The sequence below is a fragment of the Gobio gobio genome (genome assembly GCF_949357685.1).
Source record: "Gobio gobio genome assembly, chromosome: 8".
Taxonomy (NCBI): domain Eukaryota; kingdom Metazoa; phylum Chordata; class Actinopteri; order Cypriniformes; family Gobionidae; genus Gobio; species Gobio gobio.
This window is the reverse complement of record NC_137114.1, coordinates 24,180,909-24,198,179: the sequence shown is the minus strand read 5'-3', so window position 1 is coordinate 24,198,179 and position 17,271 is coordinate 24,180,909. Positions and strand designations below refer to the sequence as shown.

The 17,271-nt window shown below is 38.0% G+C and overlaps 1 protein-coding gene across 2 annotated transcripts in view; it reads right to left on the bottom strand.

Annotated features, from left to right (window-relative positions):
- agmo (alkylglycerol monooxygenase) overlaps positions 1-12,901 on the bottom strand; it is a 32,170-nt gene extending 19,269 nt beyond the window's left edge. The window contains exons 1-4 of one of the 2 annotated variants that reach the window (XM_079823537.1): positions 12,832-12,887; positions 12,599-12,682; positions 9,786-9,916; positions 9,451-9,602 (exon numbers count right to left, since the gene is read on the bottom strand). In XM_079823537.1, the coding sequence (XP_079679663.1) occupies positions 9,451-9,602; positions 9,786-9,916; positions 12,599-12,673 (358 nt within the window). In that variant the 5' untranslated portion in view covers positions 12,674-12,682; positions 12,832-12,887. Of the gene's footprint in view, positions 1-9,450; positions 9,603-9,785; positions 9,917-12,598 lie in introns of both variants that reach the window. The other variant, XM_079823536.1, reaches the window with a different exon arrangement.
- Between the last annotated feature and the right edge of the window lie 4,370 nt (positions 12,902-17,271).

Genomic DNA, 17,271 nt, shown 5'->3' with positions numbered 1-17,271 from the left:
TTTGATACGGCTTAGGTTCCTCCTTCAATGAAGTCTACAGGCCTGCCTTAGCAGGCAGCACTAATGAGATGACCAACACTGTCAAATCTCTTTAGGATTTTTCTCTGAGATTGTCGAAGGCCTTGTGTAAGTGTGAGGTCCATCAAATCTAAGAGCTGGTGAAGTTCCCAGTGAAATGCTGTGATCCAGCTGAAAAAACACATCGTGGTGAGAGCATAAGAACGAAACCTTCCTCTCTGCCAGTGGGGCTCTGCCGAGATGTTAGAATCACCAGGCCAGCGGCAAAGTGAGCAGTCAAAGCTCTCCATTGAGAAAACAACATCAACCAGTCCACTTAATCCAGATAACAGGACCAGGAAGAGATGTTTTCAGTGTGTGTAATATATATATAAAATGAAAACTGTTTTTCCAAACAGGTTTCCACTTTCTGCTATTGACTCACGGCATCAGTTGTTGCAGTGTCGGGGCTCTCAAAACCAACAGAGAAATGTTTCGTTTATTTAGTTTTCTCCACACTTCACGCGTATAGAAGTATTTGACATAAAAATAACACAATTTAAATTTAAATTCCAAACTTTAAATGAAGTATTGCAAGAGCTAATACTACTTTGTTATACATTACACTCTTTAAAGCGTTCTGCTTTGAATCAAGAGATGAAATCAGAGGTTTTTCTTAAAACACACCCGCAGAGCTCCAGTCAGTGTTTGAGAGTGTGTGAGCCCATGCTTTCACCTCCTAGGGCAGTGCAGTGTAAGATTGATGTGGGGTGTCACCGGTAGGAAGTATGTTCAGCTAGGCCTCATTGCAATCCGTGTCCTCGTGCGCCGGCCTCGGCTGGAAGCCGCATAGTTTGGCAGGCAGTATTCAGAGGGGAAGAGCTTTAATGATGAGAACCTATGCCACAGAAAAGACTTTCCCATCATGCCTGAAGACCACGGTCTTCTCAGACACAGAGATTCTGTTCTTTTCTCAAAAAATACAGGGATAAATAGCATTTGGTTGCACAGGAAGCAGTGTGTACTATAAAAGGATAAAGAAAAGCATTAGGTTGGCCTCAACACTCAAGGAGAGATCAACTAGGGTTACTAGAGTGCTCTTGGTGCGTCTGCTAATGGACACTTACTGGCCCAAGGCAAAATATTCTCAATGCAAATTAATATCCAAACCATGTCATGGCATCAGAATGAATGAATGAAATTAAGGGTGTGTTCACACTTCGCATGTTTGGTTCTATTAAAACGAACCCTGGTGCGATTGCTCTGTGATTGCGGTCATTTGAATAAGTGTGACAAGCTGAGAAGATGGGTCTCGGTCCGCTTCCAAACAAACTCTGGTGCAGTTTGTATGAAATATGATTGCAACACGGACCAAAGACATGTAAACGAACCAAAAACGGGACATGATGTCACAAGATGCGGCCCTAAAAAGGACACAGTGCTCAAGAAACAATTTTTTTCTCGTCATAGTCGCGATGTTGCCCATCAGGCCATCACAGTTCGGTACAGGCATTAGAAGAGCGTCTCCTTGCAGCAGATCTTTGTTTGTGTGTGATTCCTGCCGCTGTTTTGACTCCACCACAAATTTTATAAGCTCTTCACAAGTTCAAAACACTGTCATTTTACTGTAGCTACGCGCATACAACGAGCGTATTTAGCCCTGCACACAGCATTGTTTTGGAAGTTCGGTAAATTCCATCACGAAATATATGTAATAAAAGCCAATCAGGTTGTGAACATATCCCTGTGCCTTTAGGTTTGGTATCTTTAGGTGCAGTGTTAAAATGCCAATGTGAACGCTAAGCGGACCAGGACTAAATGTTTTTTTTTTTTTCCGGACCAAACAAACCAAGCAAACCAAACTACAAGTGTGAACACAGCCTATGTACATTTTTTGTAAAACAAAATAATCACCTTAAGGTTCAGGGTCTATTGTACCTGAATAGGTTCTTATCTGTAAACTCTAGTATGGATGCAAAGTACAGGAACAGAAAAATACAGACTCATGTACAATTACCTCACCGTAAATAACCGTGCTGTAACAGTAGATATGAATAAGGTGAGAGGCCTTCACACAAGGGTTAAACTAACAAAAAAATGCACTACGCCATTGTGCATTACACTGCAGAGTTTAAAGTGTACTGCAGAAACATTTTGAAAGGAAAAATAAATGTAATCTCTCTACTTGTAAATATGTTAATTCAAACAACCTATTAACAAAAACTATAAGGGACCAAGAACACTTGGCAGTCAAGTTATTTTCATCACATGCATTAAATATTGCGTTTTCCCTTTTCATCGAACATGTGAATACCCCCTCAGCTTTAGTGTCACCCTCACACTAGGCCCCACATGATGCCACGGGCCTCACTGAGCCTAAGCGTGGCGACAGACTGCATGCCATGTCATTCAGGTTATCAATGAACTGTGAATGTCTGGGCAGAGTGGACAAGCTGTCAGCGAACAAAAGACGCCAACACAAACATTCAGCTGAGGCAACCAAAACCATGTCTGACACCACAATACTTCACAATGTCTTTGCTCACAGTAAAAAAAAAAACTGCAGCTGGAGACATTGGTAAAAAGAGTGGTATATTTTGAATTACACTGCACATGAATAATCATGGAAAATGCAAATGTAGGTGCAATATTGCTCTTATACAATGGTTTCATAAACAATGTGTTAATACTGAGTAAACTTACTGTACATTTTAGGTACAATTCATTTGTTCATGAATCACTATCTGTGCTGTATGCTTTTGATTCACTAAAATATAGGTTTAAACTCAAGAATAGGTTTAAAATAATTAATTTGTTCTTGAATCAGACTACACTGGTTGCGCTATGTTATTGCTTTAAGCGTGTATGGACAATGCATTAGAAATTTTGCAATACACTGCATTTTTTATTTTATAAAATTTATTTTGGACTGCAGTATTTAACAGGTCACATGAGAATGGATTGTTGTGATGCAACGCATTACAATGGACACTTAAATTCAGCATCATCATGCACCAGTTCAGAAAAAAAAGTTAATGTTTACTTTGGTTTGTCCAGCTAGACAGCATCAAATGCGTCATGTCAAAAAATGCGCCCAGTATTGCATGGGTTCATTATAAGTTAGATGCTCATATTCCCTCTAGACTGAGTGTTATTAGCCTAATCAATTGGTAACTCATGACACCAAGCAACACAGGTAAAAGTATTATTGAAGGTAGCCTACCTTTACTTGTTGAGAAACGCCTTTACACGCACCCATTGGGCTAGTTCACCCAAAAATGACAAATCTGTCATCATTTACTCACCCTCAAGTTGTTCCAAACCTGTATGAATTTCTTTCTTCTGCTGAACACAAAGGAAGATTGCTTGGTTACAAACATTCTTCCAAATATCTTCCTTTGTGTTCAGCAGAACAAAACATTTTTATACAGGTTTAGAACTACTTGAGCGTGACTAAATGATGACAGAATTTTTGGGTGAACTATCCCTTTAAGAGCTGTATTTGGGATGTTTGAGTTGGGGGAGACGCGACGTGAGGAGGCACGTTTAGGAGGGTTGTTTTATTTTTGAAATTTTGCTAAGTGACACTAGTGTCGCAGAAGCTATCAAAATCAAGTTCAAAAGAATATTGCAATTTATTGTAAAATAAAAAAAATTTCCTAGTCTTATTTCACTCATGGCATATGGTGGATGTAGACTCCTATCCTGAGGGAAAAAATCTTTGACACAGCAAGAGACATCCCTCAGACTGGCTTGGTTTGGCCTCGTCCAAAACTCACATATGCACACACTTGCCTACAAACACAAGTGGCTGATTTGCTGGACATTGTTGATATTATTGCAGTGTCCCGGGGGCGCTCGTTTTGAGCCCTGGCTCCACATCCTGGCCGGTTCGATTCTTTTGTACGCCCTCCAACCTGCACGGCCGGGGACTTCCAGAGGCAGGAGAAGATTTATGAAGCCCCCGTGGCCTGGGGTTAAACCCCGCCGCCTTCCACCAAGAGGATTCCTTTTGAAAACAATAACATCCAGTCCCGGCCTCCTTTGGGACAACCCGCAGCGGCATTGACGTGATCTGTTTGTCTTGACAACTGCCACCGTCTGCGTAAATGCTAAACGTGTGCCACTACTGTATCCTGAACCTGATATTGGGAGGTTGCATATGTAAAAATATGTGCTACTGCGACCTTTTGCTACAGGAGAAAGCTGCCTTTTTTCTTTTTATAACTTTTTGGATTCCATTTACAAATGAAAAATGCGCAAATAAAATCAAACCTTCCGTACAACCTTTCTCTGTGCATACAAGGTTACATCAGACGTAATATTTACTCATTTTGCCCCAAGCACTTCCAAGAATGACAGCCACAAAATGCCATTTCTAATATGATCAAAGTTTACTTTTGGAAAACCTAGTGGCTCATGTGCCATAAACACCTTTCCCACTGAAAAACATTGAATGGGGTGAGGTGATAAAGAATGTAACATTACGTACTGCCTTCCATAACTTGTTTATAGTTTCTCTCCAGCTTTATGACCGTCTCTGCCCCCTGTATAAACCTATAGCATCTAACCTCAACCAAACCTCAAAATAAAGTAAAAAGAATGACAGAATATGACACTTCTGCTAGACTGCACACCAGATAAAAGTGTGTCTTAGAAACCCAGACAATATCCTCCTTGGAAGGACCAAAAGTTTCCCAAACTATCATTATTCAAATGTCTTTATGTGACTCAAGTGAATGAAAAGGAGAGGGAATTGGGGACTTGAAATGCATGTTGCTTTACAAAATTTGGGCTTCCAAGTGGGTCTCCAGATCCAAAGACCTGCAGGACTTGTAATTAATCTAAAGACGTCATACTACACATCTAGGAAGAACAGAATGCAACCTTAGGCCAAACTAATCACCAAAACTAAGGTTATTTAAGCGAGTCTGCCATCAAAAGCACTCCAACCTGAGAGCATTACTGTAGGAAAATCAATCTTCTGAAACTGTTGAGGATGCAATGAAACATCTACTGAAAAAAATGTTTGGAAAAAAAAAAAAGATATACAGCAGGGTCCACTAGAAACCACTTGCAAAAATGTTCTGATTTAAACTAATTCAATTTTTTGCATTAAAAAATTATAAGTATAACAATATGAGTGAAAAGTTTAAAACATTTCTGAATGTCATATATGGTTTGTCCCTTTTCCACAAATTGTTGTAAAACCTGAAGATTGTGTTCTCCAGCATGATATTTGAGGAGGACACAGAGAGTATCTTGTGCTTTAAATGGAAGCAAGCGTATATACAGACCCAAGGAAAAATGCAGAATCTTATTCATAGTTCTCATTCATTTTACCTCGTAACATTTCTTTGTTTTAGGTTTTTCAAAAATCCAAAAACTTTACTTCCATGTTTAAACTACAGTAGATTCTGAAACCCAAATTTTCAATGTGGTCTCAGACTTCTGGAGCCCACCATTCATCTTTCATTGCTAATGACTCATGAAACTGAGAAATCAAAGACTAACTTGATGGAGCCCTAATGCAGCAGCAGCCACCATGGCCTTCCTGTCAAAAGCCCATCGGGCTGCTTCAGAGTTCCTGAACGAAGGGTTAAGCTGAGGTTTTGGTGGAGCTCTTTGAAAATAGTAGCATATGGGGACCTGAATCATGAGAGCGGCAGAGAAAACAGAGCTACTACTGCTGTCATCAAGCCGGCCGCATCAAATCTCTCTCCTACTGATGCCAAGGAGCGTAGTAAAACACACACTAGTAAAAACACACCGGGTAAATGGTGTAAATACAACTATGAGTTCCAATTTATTTCATTTCAACAACATTGAAATATCAGCAATCCAAATTGCAACTTAGTTTGTTTTAATAGAGAAGCGCATGTAGACAGTGCGAACAACCGTATTACCTAAATTGCACATTGGGGACCGCAGCTATTTTAATACACTTCTCTGTCTACGGATTTTTTAAAAATCTTGATGCGTAAAAAGATCCAGAAGACCATTAACCTAGTCCGGGCTAAACCATAAACCTCGTCTGGCTCACGTTGCCAAAACCGACCGTGCGGTCGGAAAGCCAGCCCTGCTACAGTGGAGTGTGGCATGGCTAGAGGAAGACATGGAATGGCCAAACACCACCGAGAGTCGCAATAAAGGTTTGCAGGCAATTGGAAAATAAGGCAACATGTGGAAAAAATGTGACAGGGAATGACAGAAGAGAGCAGAATGGACGCATGCAAATAGCTCACGCAGAAGCAGACGCCTGGACAACATCAAAAGCCACCAAAGCCATACGCAGCCTTTGATTTATGAGGATATGAATTTCTAACTATATTAAACGGCAAGGAAAAACACCTACTTTGCAAATCGGTCTTAAATTTAAACTTGAATCTAGTTTTAAATGTCATTCAGGACAGCAGTGATAAATTATGCAAAAATTGGGTTGCTACTGTACAATACAAATGTTTAGCATTATAGCATTTTTAACAGATCTTAGCATGCTTATAGTATCAAAAAAGGACCTGTGACCTGTGCAGGGAAAAAAGAATTTCATAAAAATGATCAAAAAATTGTTCCCATTTTACAATGGCACTAATTAGGGTCAGTATAGTTTTATAGTGGTTATATTTCTGCCGTTATGCCCATAAAATTGTTTTTTCATGCTATAGAATAAAGATTTATGGCTTACAAGTCCCAAAAGAATAGAGCTTTAGATAAAAGCTTCAGAGAGACAACTGAGCCAAAACCGAGTATGAAAACTATTCGGAGATCATTAGCTAAACCTTAAGACCAGCTGTTAACCTCTCAAGTCAATGGTCAGAAGTAAAATCTGAAATAACAAAGGTGGACATGTGGTTTAGTCACAGAGCTGCTGCTCACAGGTTTTTGGTCATTGAAAATAATAACATTTACACTCAATGCAAAAATATTGATATTGTTTTAAAAAGTTTCTATATATTTTTATTTCATGTTACCATGGCAATTGAAAATGCTCTCTTACTTTCTCTAACACTTTTTTATATTATTAATTATCATTACAGCCATATCATTCCAGTTCTATTGCAGTTATGAAGTAATTTTTTTTTTAAATATGCACACACATTCACTCTTATTTTCATCTGCCTAATATGTAAAAATGCATAACGTTTCTTGTCACGTCAAATTCAGTTATGATTTACATAAATAATCTCATATTTTCAATTAAAAATGGTGCACTTTCATAAAAAAATATCAAGAGCTTTGCATCACTTGATGTTACTGTTGGTCGCTGAACGTTTTTATCGTAAAACAGTTATCGAATATTAAATGTTTAGCTACTTACATCGTATGACGCACCCTTTCACTGCTATAAATAAAGGGATGCGTTGGAAATCGCACTAACCCTTCTTTGATTAGATTGGCCATCTCGCTCATTCTGACAGGCGAGCACTGGTAGACTGCTGAGGCACACCAACCTAAAAATGTAACATTTTACATTTGTCAACCTAGCAACAAATGGAGTGTAATGGAGTGCAGCAGAGCAGCATCAAGAATATCAAAATTTGGGGTGGACAATTTGGCCATTTCTAGTTATTCCGGGGGACAGCCCTGCTGTCATCTGTCATTTTACATTTCGGTCTAGGTTTGGGAATAGAGAACTGTTTCTTATTCAAAATAGCATATGAATTGCCCTCAGTGGTTGAATGTAAAAAAAAAGTGACCAGAGTAGTCCAATTAATCAACAAATGACTCTTTTGAGTGAGTTCATTATAATAAAACGCTCAAAAGACTTATTCAGAACAAAAAAGAACGAATCAGAACTTGGTTCGTCTCTTTTCGATTCTTCTGTCAGTAATATTCTCTGGTTGTAAAGTATAGCAGCTAAACTAAAGAACTAAAAGAAAGGCCAATATGTCTGGGCCTTTTATGAATTATAACCATACGATATCCAAAAGAAGTCATCTTGGACAGGGATGGAATAGAAAACTAGACAAATCATTTCCTCTGACTTCAAAAAGAACAAATTGGGCACAGGAGACCTCTGACATAAATGACATTTCCGACTCGGAGCAGGAGCTCGGGACAATGGAAAACATAACATGACAGCCACAAGCACCTCATCACTTTATTTAGGGATCCAAGTGAAGTCTGGAGAGATGTAATTTAGAAAAAAACATCCTGCCATCGTATCAACATTAAATCCCAAATGGATGGAATTGGTGTAGCATATGGTAAGCATACTTCAGAAGCGAAGGGCAGTGGCCTGCTTTTACCTTTTTCACTTGGAAGAAACTGAAGTCAATGCCCTGGCCCTCTGACACAGTGTGGATGTTTACTTGTGGAGTAGAAGAGGACATGGAGCAAACTATTTAGCAATATGCATTTGAGAAGAAAAAAAACAGCCTGTTACATTGTGTTTTGGTAAACCAAAAGTACGATTACGCTTTCTTTTTCTCCAGCATACTGGAGAGCTACTCCCAGAGCAAGATCCACTGTCTCAAGCAGATTTACAATCTACAGCATGGTACCAAAGTATGTTTACTGGCAATGCTGTTCTGTGACGGCTGCAATTGAAGAAAGAAGAAAAACACCACAGCACTCAAAGATTACAGCTGTGACAATGTTATCCTCTGTTTGGACACATGTCTCACGGCTCTCCGCCTGAACTCTCATGCTACGCAAACTTTTGCAATCGCCTACTTCTTGACAGATTGATATTTCATATGCAAGGCCAGATAAAGCACTTCATCTAAGATGCATTTTCCACATCTGGATAGAAGACAGATTATACCGTATATAAATGTGTTTACTGAAATATGGAAAATAAAACTCCTATAGAGTCTGAGGTAAATCAAAAACAGTCATCAGTTACTTGCTCTTCCAAGTTATGAACTCGCAAAAGTAGCAAGATGTACGATCCTTGAAGACACAGGGGGGTCAAAACAATATTATCACGGAACTAAACCAGCCATTATGGCAAGAACATAAAACTAACATCCACAAATATGACTTCAGAAACAAATAGTGCTTCCTACACATGTTCAAAAGCTAGTTTAATCGCAATGAAAAACTCTTTTCATTTTTTAATTTGGTCAGGATTATCAATGGATTATGACCTAAATTTCAGTCTGTTTTTCACAAAAACGTACCTTACCAGAAGTAGAATCGACCACTTTTATGGCACTCTTTCGAGTTTTATTTTTGGTCATTATATCACTATAAACTGCATGGAAGGAGATTGAAAATGACTATTTTAATAGTTCCTATTCCAGTTGGAACTGAAAGGTGTAAAATGCTATTAGTACTAGATTAAACAATTACATTTACAAAAAAAAATCATATTAAAATTCACAAGAAGAAAGCAGCACACCCTGTACATTTTGGAATGTTACGACCTTCCATTTTTACATTCAGTGAACTCCTTTAAAGCAGATGGACGGATATAATAGCAGTGCATTTGGCAGGATATCCACATACCATGGGCAAATCGATGGAACCAGTAGTATCCCATGTCCACACCAAGAAACGCAAGCCACCACGTCCAAGCTGAATCCCAGGGAAGCTCCAATAAACGGAAGTTGTTCCAGACATAAATATAAGCTGAAAGTTCCAAACTTCTTACCATGAGCCTATAGAAAGAAACAAAGAGAAGAGCTCATCAGCAAATAAACATGTCTCTTTGTAAGGTCAAGTGATATCTGATATACAGTACGACTATTAACAAAATCGATGTTTGAAATCTAAGACATTTCAATCATTTCCTGTGATTACTACAGCCAGTTCTGACGCTTGGGAAGTTGTTGTCAACTCACTGAGGCAGACGAGACATCATCCCTGCGGACAAAGACGTGATGAAGTCGTTGGTCTTGATGCGAGGGCCATCTGTCTTTAACCATCCCAACACAACCTCCAATAATATCAAACCAATGAAATATGGTGTGGCCTACAACACACCAAAAAAATCCAGCAGTGAATAAACAATAATTATTATAACTTTAAATACTGTGGCAATACTGTTGACAGTACATTTTATGGAAACTTTGAAGTGCTGCATCTTAATATAAAAGATTAAGTCACATTTTGTAAGACTTACACATGACTTAAAAAAATGCATGGTAAACTAAGCATAAAAATTCAACACACACAAGACCACTGTCAGCAAATAAATATAAAGTATGTGTGGTGATTATGTAGCAAAGTCATGGGTTTAAATTCCCAGGGATTGAATGAACTGATAAAATACAGTACCTTGAATAAATCCTAAGTCGCTTTAAAAAGTGTGTGTGTGTGTGTGTGTGTGTACAATACAATATACAATATAACACTATATTATATAAAATATAAAAATAAAACACTAAAAACTAAAATCAATTGTTAAGTGCTACAAATTAAATGCCCAATATGACATGATAAACTGTACTGTGCATCCCTAATAATGTACACCTTGAATGCAATGAAATTTGGATAAAAGTACCAAAGTGTGTTGGATTGGAGTGTAAGGAATTGTAAGGTTCCACTGAGGTTGGGATCTCAAAACAATCACTACCATCTTCTGAACATCAGAAACAAGACAGGACTATTAGATGTATAATTCTGTAAATCACCACATTTATAATTTGCCAGCAATGTTTAACTTTAAATATTTGGATCTGAGGTTTTTCAGGATTTCTTGAACTCGGATTACCCATCAAAACATGGGGCAAATCACAAAAGACCAATTAAAAACTTAACAGATGTGGTGCTGGCAGAACTCCGGGTCACTCTTTGCAGTGTGAAACCCGAGACTCGCTTTCTCACATGCAAACACACACGCACACTGAACGGAGTGGGGGGGCAGGGAGCAACACTATAGAGTAGATCTACAGGTGGAACGCGACGTGTGTGTGTGTGTGTGTGTGTGTGTGTGTACATGTGAACTGAGGCAGGATAGACCACTTGGGAACCCCTATCACACGCAAACCTGGACACATCTGGCTGCCGACTGCAGCGAATCTCTAGTGCTACAAATACGTAACTTCCAAAACCTACAAACTAATGTTAATGTACATGAAATTCAACCTACATGTAATTAGATATTCAACTTCAATGAGCTACTTTATTTGTAACAAGAAAACTATAAGAACAAGTGCACTTCAATTTCGAAAGTTTGAAAAACTAAATGAAAACAGCGATTAGCCCTGCAGTAAAATTTTTTAAGCTTGCAAAAATTGTTGAGGGGCTGTTAATAGTTGTACATAAAGCTGTGATTGTGGACTCAGATCTCACCAAGGAAAAAATGACATTTGTGAAGCAGATGTTAGTATTTTAGGTTTTTTCTTTAGCTTTTTTGGTCATATTCTGGACGGTTCATCTGACTTTACAAAGAAAAACACAAAAACAGAAACAGTTTTTAAGGAATGCTCTGTCAGCTAAACTGTCTTTTTACACATTTCTAATACAAAATTTGTATTTAGATTTTATCGGTTCACTTCACATTTATTCTCCAACAATGGGACTGCGATGACAGTTTTCAATCAAACTGATCGGAGATAATATCTAAAATGTTAAAAGCACAAATCTGTGTATTGACTGAGACAAGAAAACCGAGAATTTCTATTGTCTCACTCACACACATCAAGAGACAGAAACTTCAAATAAAGTTCTGCAGGAATGGTGAGGGAGGCAATTTAACTACATAGTGTGTGTTTGTGACAGAATTACAACAATTAGGATTCCTGCTGTGTGGTTAATTGCAATTTCTCTATTCATGTGTTTATGGAGGCCTGTAAAAATGTGAGTGTTTTACCTCAAATAACAAACATGTGTTGATTTGAGTGCAGCCAAACCAAAAAACACACATATGGGTCTGTTAAAATGTGAGGAGCGAGCACCCCGCTGTAGGGCTTAAAAACCTGAACAGGTGGCAGACTTATTTTCCAATTGTTGCAGGCATGGTGTTCACTGTTTTTGCACGTTGATGAAAATAAAATGAAAAACCCACACCATTAAAGGTACAATATGCAATTATGGCATCATTTAAACCCTTGGAATTAGACTTGTTGGAAAACATGGGTGGGGTCACCATTAAAGTCAGAGCATCGTGTCAGTGTGTGAAAGTGTTTGGTAATGCATTATCAATACTGAAAACCCCCCGCTGAAGAAACCATTACAGTCGTTTTGTATTTATAAAATTTATAAGAGCAAGCAATAGTAAAAAAAAAATCCACCAACACGTTGAAATATGGTACCTGATACAATGGGGGAAGGCCATATTCCACCCTCGTTATGTTATTTAACATAGCGTATACATAACTGTCCTTTGTCATTTACATTACTGTACTTTTCACTGTCTACTGTCTACTGTGCTTTAGACTCAGGCACTATTGCACGATACTTGAGCATTTAACAATACTTTTAACAAAAAGTAAGTGGCTACACGTGGTAAAACAGAAAAACGAGGACAAGTTTTGCTGATAGATGTAAACATAACATTGTGTATGTAAGCACTGTCGAACTCTCTCTGAGTGTGCGTTGTTATAGTTGTTGTTAAGCACTGTGTAGCTCGTATAATAAGTAAGTTAGCCGATGCAATCTCGTATTTGTTTTCATAAGTTTTCCAGGAACGCGGTAATGACGTCAGACTCACCTGATTAACATATGTCGGCACCTCTTGTACAGTCGCGAATGATGATTCATTAGGAGTCATTAGACTGAACAGCATACGAACTCCCTGAGAAACAGTCACATTGTTTACTTCCTCGCGCGCCATTGTGTTTGTAAATGTGGTAAAAGTGAAACTACAGTATAAATCAGTTACTCCTCGCTCTCACTGCCAGATTAAACACAGATGTTGTCTGTTGGGCGTTTTTGAACACCTACAGGCGCCTGGACCTTTGAACTTCACAGTACCGCAGTCATGAAGATAGATGATGATCACATGACACAAGACAAGGAAGCACTTATACTACCTAAGATTATACATGCAAGTCGGAGAAAAAAAAGATTATACAAGTCGACCTATGCTTACAGTACACTGAGCGATTATATAGTTATATCACTAGACTCAATTAGCCTAAATAATATAGGCTATTTGTGCTTTTTTTGTGCATAATTTCACAATATTACTCCATGGTTTGAAATGACGCAGAATATATAAAATAAAAATATTAAAATTATTTACCTTGATTTCTCCTTGTTTTCTTCACACATCATCGCATATCTCATGATTCTCATCATATGCTTTTCACTAATGTCTTCTCGCTGACCACGTAGCCTACACTAACTTAAAAAAATTAAGAGGCCGTTTACACTGTTTTCAACTAAAAATGTTTTTTAAACATTTACACGACAATGGCGTTTGGGGGGGGGGCTAAAAATGCAAACTTTTGAAAACAATACCATCATCATCATCAAAAACATGAATTTGTGAAAATGACGTCATGCGCATGCGTATTAAGAGTTCAGTCTAGGAGCGTAGTTTTTCTTTACAAAATGTCGTCGCCAACTACTGGAATACAGCGTTTTTAGTATTTTTCACGAATCCATGTGAACAGGATAGTTTAGACAACGTTGTCGTCTGTACACGAAAAATGCAAAAATGCATTTCTGATTTTAGTACATTGTTGTTGTGTAAACATACCCAAATTTTACAAAAATGCAAGGTTTGTTTGATTGATTGATTGATTGATTGATTGATTGATTGATTGATTGATTGATTGGTTGATTGATTGATCGATTGATTGATTAGTTGGTTGGTTGATTGATTGATTGTTTGGTTGATTGGTTGGTTGGTTGGTTGGTTGGTTGGTTGGTTGGTTGGTTGGTTGGTTGGTTGATTGGTTGGTTGGTTGATTGATTGATTGTTTGATTGGTTGGTTGGTTGGTCGGTCGTTCGAATGATCGGATGATCGATTGATTGATTGATCGGTTGATCGGTTGGTCGATTGGTTGGTTGTTTGGTTTGTTGGTTGGTTGATCGATCGATTGAATGGTTGATTGATTGATTGATTGATTGATTGATTGATTGATTGATTGATTGATTGATTGATTGATTGATTGATTGATTGATTGATTGATTGATTGATTGATTGATTGATTGGTTGGTTGGTTGGTTGCTTGATCGATCGATCGATCGATTGAAAGGTTGATTGGTTGATTGATTGATTGATTGATTGATTGATTGATTGATTGATTGATTGATTGATTGATTGATTGATTGATTGATTGATTGATTGATTGATTGATTGATTGATTGATTGATTGATTGATTGATTGATTGATTGAACAACGACTACATGAACAATACAACAATGTATAAACTTTTAAAAATAAATGAATAAATAATAATTGCTTGGGGGAATAAACTATGTTAAAAGACATGATGTATTACTAATTTTTTTAAACTTAAAAAGCATGGTTTCTTTAAGAATTTACGTTAATGGATATGGAATTTAAACTTATTTATAAGTTCAACATTGTTAGGTTTGGTTAAAATAATTTCACAACTGAGGGACAATCATAATTTACATGGATTATTTCTCCCATAGTAAACACTGAATAAATTATGTTATCACATATATACATTATAGTTTTAAAATGTTTTTTTTTTATGTGATACACTTGCAGATAGCAAAATAAATTATTTTATATTGATAAAAATATAAAGAGAGATAGATATTGCAGGAATCCCCTTTTTGTGTCATGGTAAAGTTCACAGCAATGCGCACAAACTGTAAATTATAATATATTTCGGAAAGCTTGTAGTGTCTACTGCTGTTTTTGGCTTGGACTATATTTAAAACAATGTAGCTTTAGCTGTCCAAGAAGTCAAAGTGCAATAAAAGGCTTAGATGTGAAACAGAGAGTAACATGACTTTGTGTGTGACCTCTCTATTCCATTGTGGAGGAAGTTCCAGAAATCTCCTTGGTGATACAAAAACATTCAAACAAAATATATTTTTGTGGTTTCTTCCGTCAAAAGCAGTTGAAGCTACGACTTGTTCTTTTGGCAGGACCCTCAGTATCACTGGTCCTGGTGGGCAAGCGTGTCTTGATCCTCCTGGCTTGCATTACGAATTAGAATGCAGGCTCACTCAGTGGCGACAGCAAGAACGGGCCATAACAATATCTCAGACCTGATTTTGTAATAGAATTTGATCCGTTTGCTCACCCACCTCTCAGACTTAAAGCAGAAGTCCTGACCCTGCCTGGAGGAGAAATTGAATTTAGCATATTCCCCTGCCCCGTCCTCAATAACTTATTCATATAGGCTCCTCACTCAGCCTTAGCATATTCGCTTCATAATCATGGTGATGAGTCGCAGACCCTCGCTGGATGGATTTCTATAGGAACATTCAGCTTAAGGCATTTGAAGTTGCTGAGGGTTAGAAAATGTTCTTGACAAATTAGACTTGCAGCTGAACACACAACAATGGTTGTGTATCAGTGCATATGCTCCAGTCCAACTGCATGCAATTAAGGGCCTAGAATGTCAGCTTCTGTAAGGAGGTCCCTATTTTGCTCAGCATCAGTAAAGCAGATACAAAGTGACCCAAGACATGCAACTAATTCTAACTACAACAAATCTTTGAAGATTACTCACTACTAGAGGCAGTCGATGTCTTCACATTAAATGAAGACAATCATGTAAGATTATCATATCTTAAAATGCATCTGTTTTGCGAAAATTGTTTTAGAATAAGTGCGAAGATGTATGATTTCAATAATCAGGTACAGGCAGCAGGGCTCAACAATAAGGATGTCTTTTCTGCTTGCTCAGACATACCCGCAGACAACCTCAACTTTGGGTCCCAAAAACTCAGGTAACTTTCAGGGTATGTTAGTAGCCATAGCAACTCACTCTCTGAACATAACCTGCTCCGGAGCAGCTCATGTTCCAGGGTTAGTTTGATTCAGAGGTGTTCAGCGGATGCGTGACCTATTGATGAGGCTTCAGTGGGTGTGACATATTGCACACATATTATATAGGCTATGTAGTTATATTGATTAATAAAGCACTATTAAAACAAGATCATTTTTATTTTATTCAAATAAAAAAAAAAAAATTTTACACGCATTGATTTAAGACTTTTTTCTTCTTCTGTTTTTTACATGATAAACCTTACCTTTCAAGCAATGTGGAAGCAAAATGACTAAATATAAAAAAATTACAATTTCACAGCCGGGTTATATTTGCAAGCACAGACTGTTAGTTTGATTAGTCTTTCTTTTTATTATATAATTAAATTTAACGAAAAGATTGAAAAAGACTGCACAACCACCAAGTAGGTGGCGATATGCACTATGTGAATAGCCATTAAACAAATGAAAAAGAAAGAAGTATGGAGCGTTTTTATCGTCTTTTTCCATGGTCACGCGTCGATTCGTCGCTCTGATGAGAAAGTCTATGGTTATCACACAAGACAGTAAAAAAATATGGACGTAGTGTCCGTGACGTCACCCATAGGATTCTTATGAGCAGTTTTGAAGCGTAAAGTAGGGTCGAGCTGGCCGTTGCCATCTTGGCAGCACGTCATCGCGCGTCACTCCCCGATAACAGAAAATGGGCAAAAAGACGGGACGTGGGCGGAGCTGAAGTGACGCAATGACTAACAGACAGCAGATAAACGGCTATCCACCTGTCACTCAAAGTGGCCACGCCCTTAATTATGCAAAACTTTATGGCTTTGTATAATGTAAACGAATGAGTTATAAAAAAAATTCACCCCCCTCACAGTTGTCATGAAGGGCAAAATTAGGCGTATAGACCAAAACCACAATTTGTACCAGGCTGTAAACATGTTTTTTTTTCTGCTGTAAAGTTGGGCATTTTAACATGGGGCTCAATGAGATTCTGCTCCCTTCTGGAGCCTGTCCCTTGTGGCCAGTCGATGAATTGCAGTTTAAGTCACTTCCGTATTGACTTCAAGAGAAACTGCGGGAGGTTGCCGCTTGGTGATAAATGTAAACATACTGTCCAAAAACTGGTAAATGTTGCCTTCGGAGGACACATTTCAAGGTAGGAAGCTGCATCAAGGCATATCCCAATCCAGTGTTAGCTTCATTTCCTGCCTCCTGAAAGACCTTCATCGATTTTTGAAGGCAGCATAGATGGATCCTTCGCTGCTTAAGATATCCCACAATCCTTTGCGTTCCATTTGAGCTATAAAAAGAAGGATGGCATCTGAAAGTCGCTAATGCTGTCTGCAATTAATGTTAATCAAAGAACAAGGGTAACAGAAAATGACTCATTGCTCTTGACTAAAGAACTTTTGTAGCTTTAATAAGGATTAATCTATATCTCATTTTTGGAACCAGCAT